The sequence below is a fragment of the Papio anubis genome, unplaced genomic scaffold (genome assembly GCF_008728515.1).
Source record: "Papio anubis isolate 15944 unplaced genomic scaffold, Panubis1.0 scaffold8455, whole genome shotgun sequence".
NCBI classification, from domain to species: Eukaryota; Metazoa; Chordata; class Mammalia; order Primates; family Cercopithecidae; genus Papio; species Papio anubis.
The window spans coordinates 1-1,124 of record NW_022168684.1 but is presented as its reverse complement, the minus strand read 5'-3'; the positions used below and the strand labels follow the sequence as shown (position 1 = coordinate 1,124).

The window sequence follows — 1,124 nt, the reverse complement described above, 5'->3', positions numbered from 1 at the left end:
TCCGTTTCTAATGTGACAACATCACGAACCACGAGTCCAGAAGCCTAATCCATCATCCTACCTCCTCATGATGAAGTCTCATGCTCTGCTCAACGTGGTCAGCTGCACAAGATGTAAACCAAAACTCCACTGAACCCTCAACCCAAATCGGTAACTCAAGTGCATCAATCATAATGAAGCTCCCCAAACTCAGTATTTGTGATTATTTTTGAGTCAGGGTGTCACTCTGTTGCCCAGGCTGGAGTGCTGTGGCAGGATCAGGGCTCCCTGCAGCCCCAACCTCCCAGGCTCTAGCGATCCTCCCGCCTCAGCCTCCTGAGTAGTTGGGAGTAGAGATGCCTCCCACATCGCCTAGCTAATTTTTGTATTTTTGGTGAGAGGGAATCTTGCCACATTGCCCAGGCTTGAAGCTGGATCAAGCAATTGGTTCCTCGGATTTCCGAAATAGACCCCAATATTCTTTCTTTACCCCAGAGGACGCAGATGTACCTTCTCTCAGGCCGATGACCTCAGGCCTCCATGGTCCCTGGAGCTCTACGAAAGGTGGCACGATCTCGCGCCCACACCCAGTGCCCTGGGTCGTAAGCCTGGATCTGGAAAAACAAACGCCCTTTGAGAAGATGGGGACTCGCCAGGATACCCCTCCCTGCCCTCCTCCAGCCTCCAGCCCACCCGATTCCCCCGCATCTCCACCTCCCCATGCCCCACCCACCTCCTCCAACTCCTCCAGGGAAACCCAGGCCCTGCAGCGCATGGAATGGAAGAACTGGAACCGAAGCTTATGGAACAAGGCTTTCTGAGAGGGTTTCTTCTCGGCCCCCGAGCGCATGGAATAGAAGAACTGGAACCGACGCTTCTGGAATGAGGATATCTGAGAGCGGTTCTTCCTGTACAGGAAGTAGATGATGTTTTGTTTGGGGGTCTCGCTGTCCTCCTCCATGTCATTGGCCAGGTAGCTGGGGACAGAAATCAGGTTACTGCTTAGGGGCACCGCCAGGAGAGACCTCGGCTGAGGTCAGCTTCCCAGAGGAGGGCAGGGGACCGTCCTCCGCTCAGGACTGACACCCACCCTGCAGAGAGTCACGCCTTCCTCAGAGGGCTCTGCTGGACAGAGACCTGCTGAA

The 1,124-nt window shown here is 54.9% G+C and overlaps 1 protein-coding gene across 1 annotated transcript; it reads right to left on the bottom strand.

Moving 5' to 3' along the window:
• Window positions 1-13: 13 nt before the first annotated feature.
• Window positions 14-1,009, bottom strand: LOC116273544 (putative speedy protein E7; the record flags this gene model as incomplete). The annotated part of the gene is made up of 2 exons (XM_031662686.1): window positions 14-593; window positions 713-1,009. Coding segments are annotated over 2 exons (381 nt in total), but the record flags the coding sequence as incomplete, so codon positions are not given.
• Window positions 1,010-1,124: the final 115 nt, after the last annotated feature.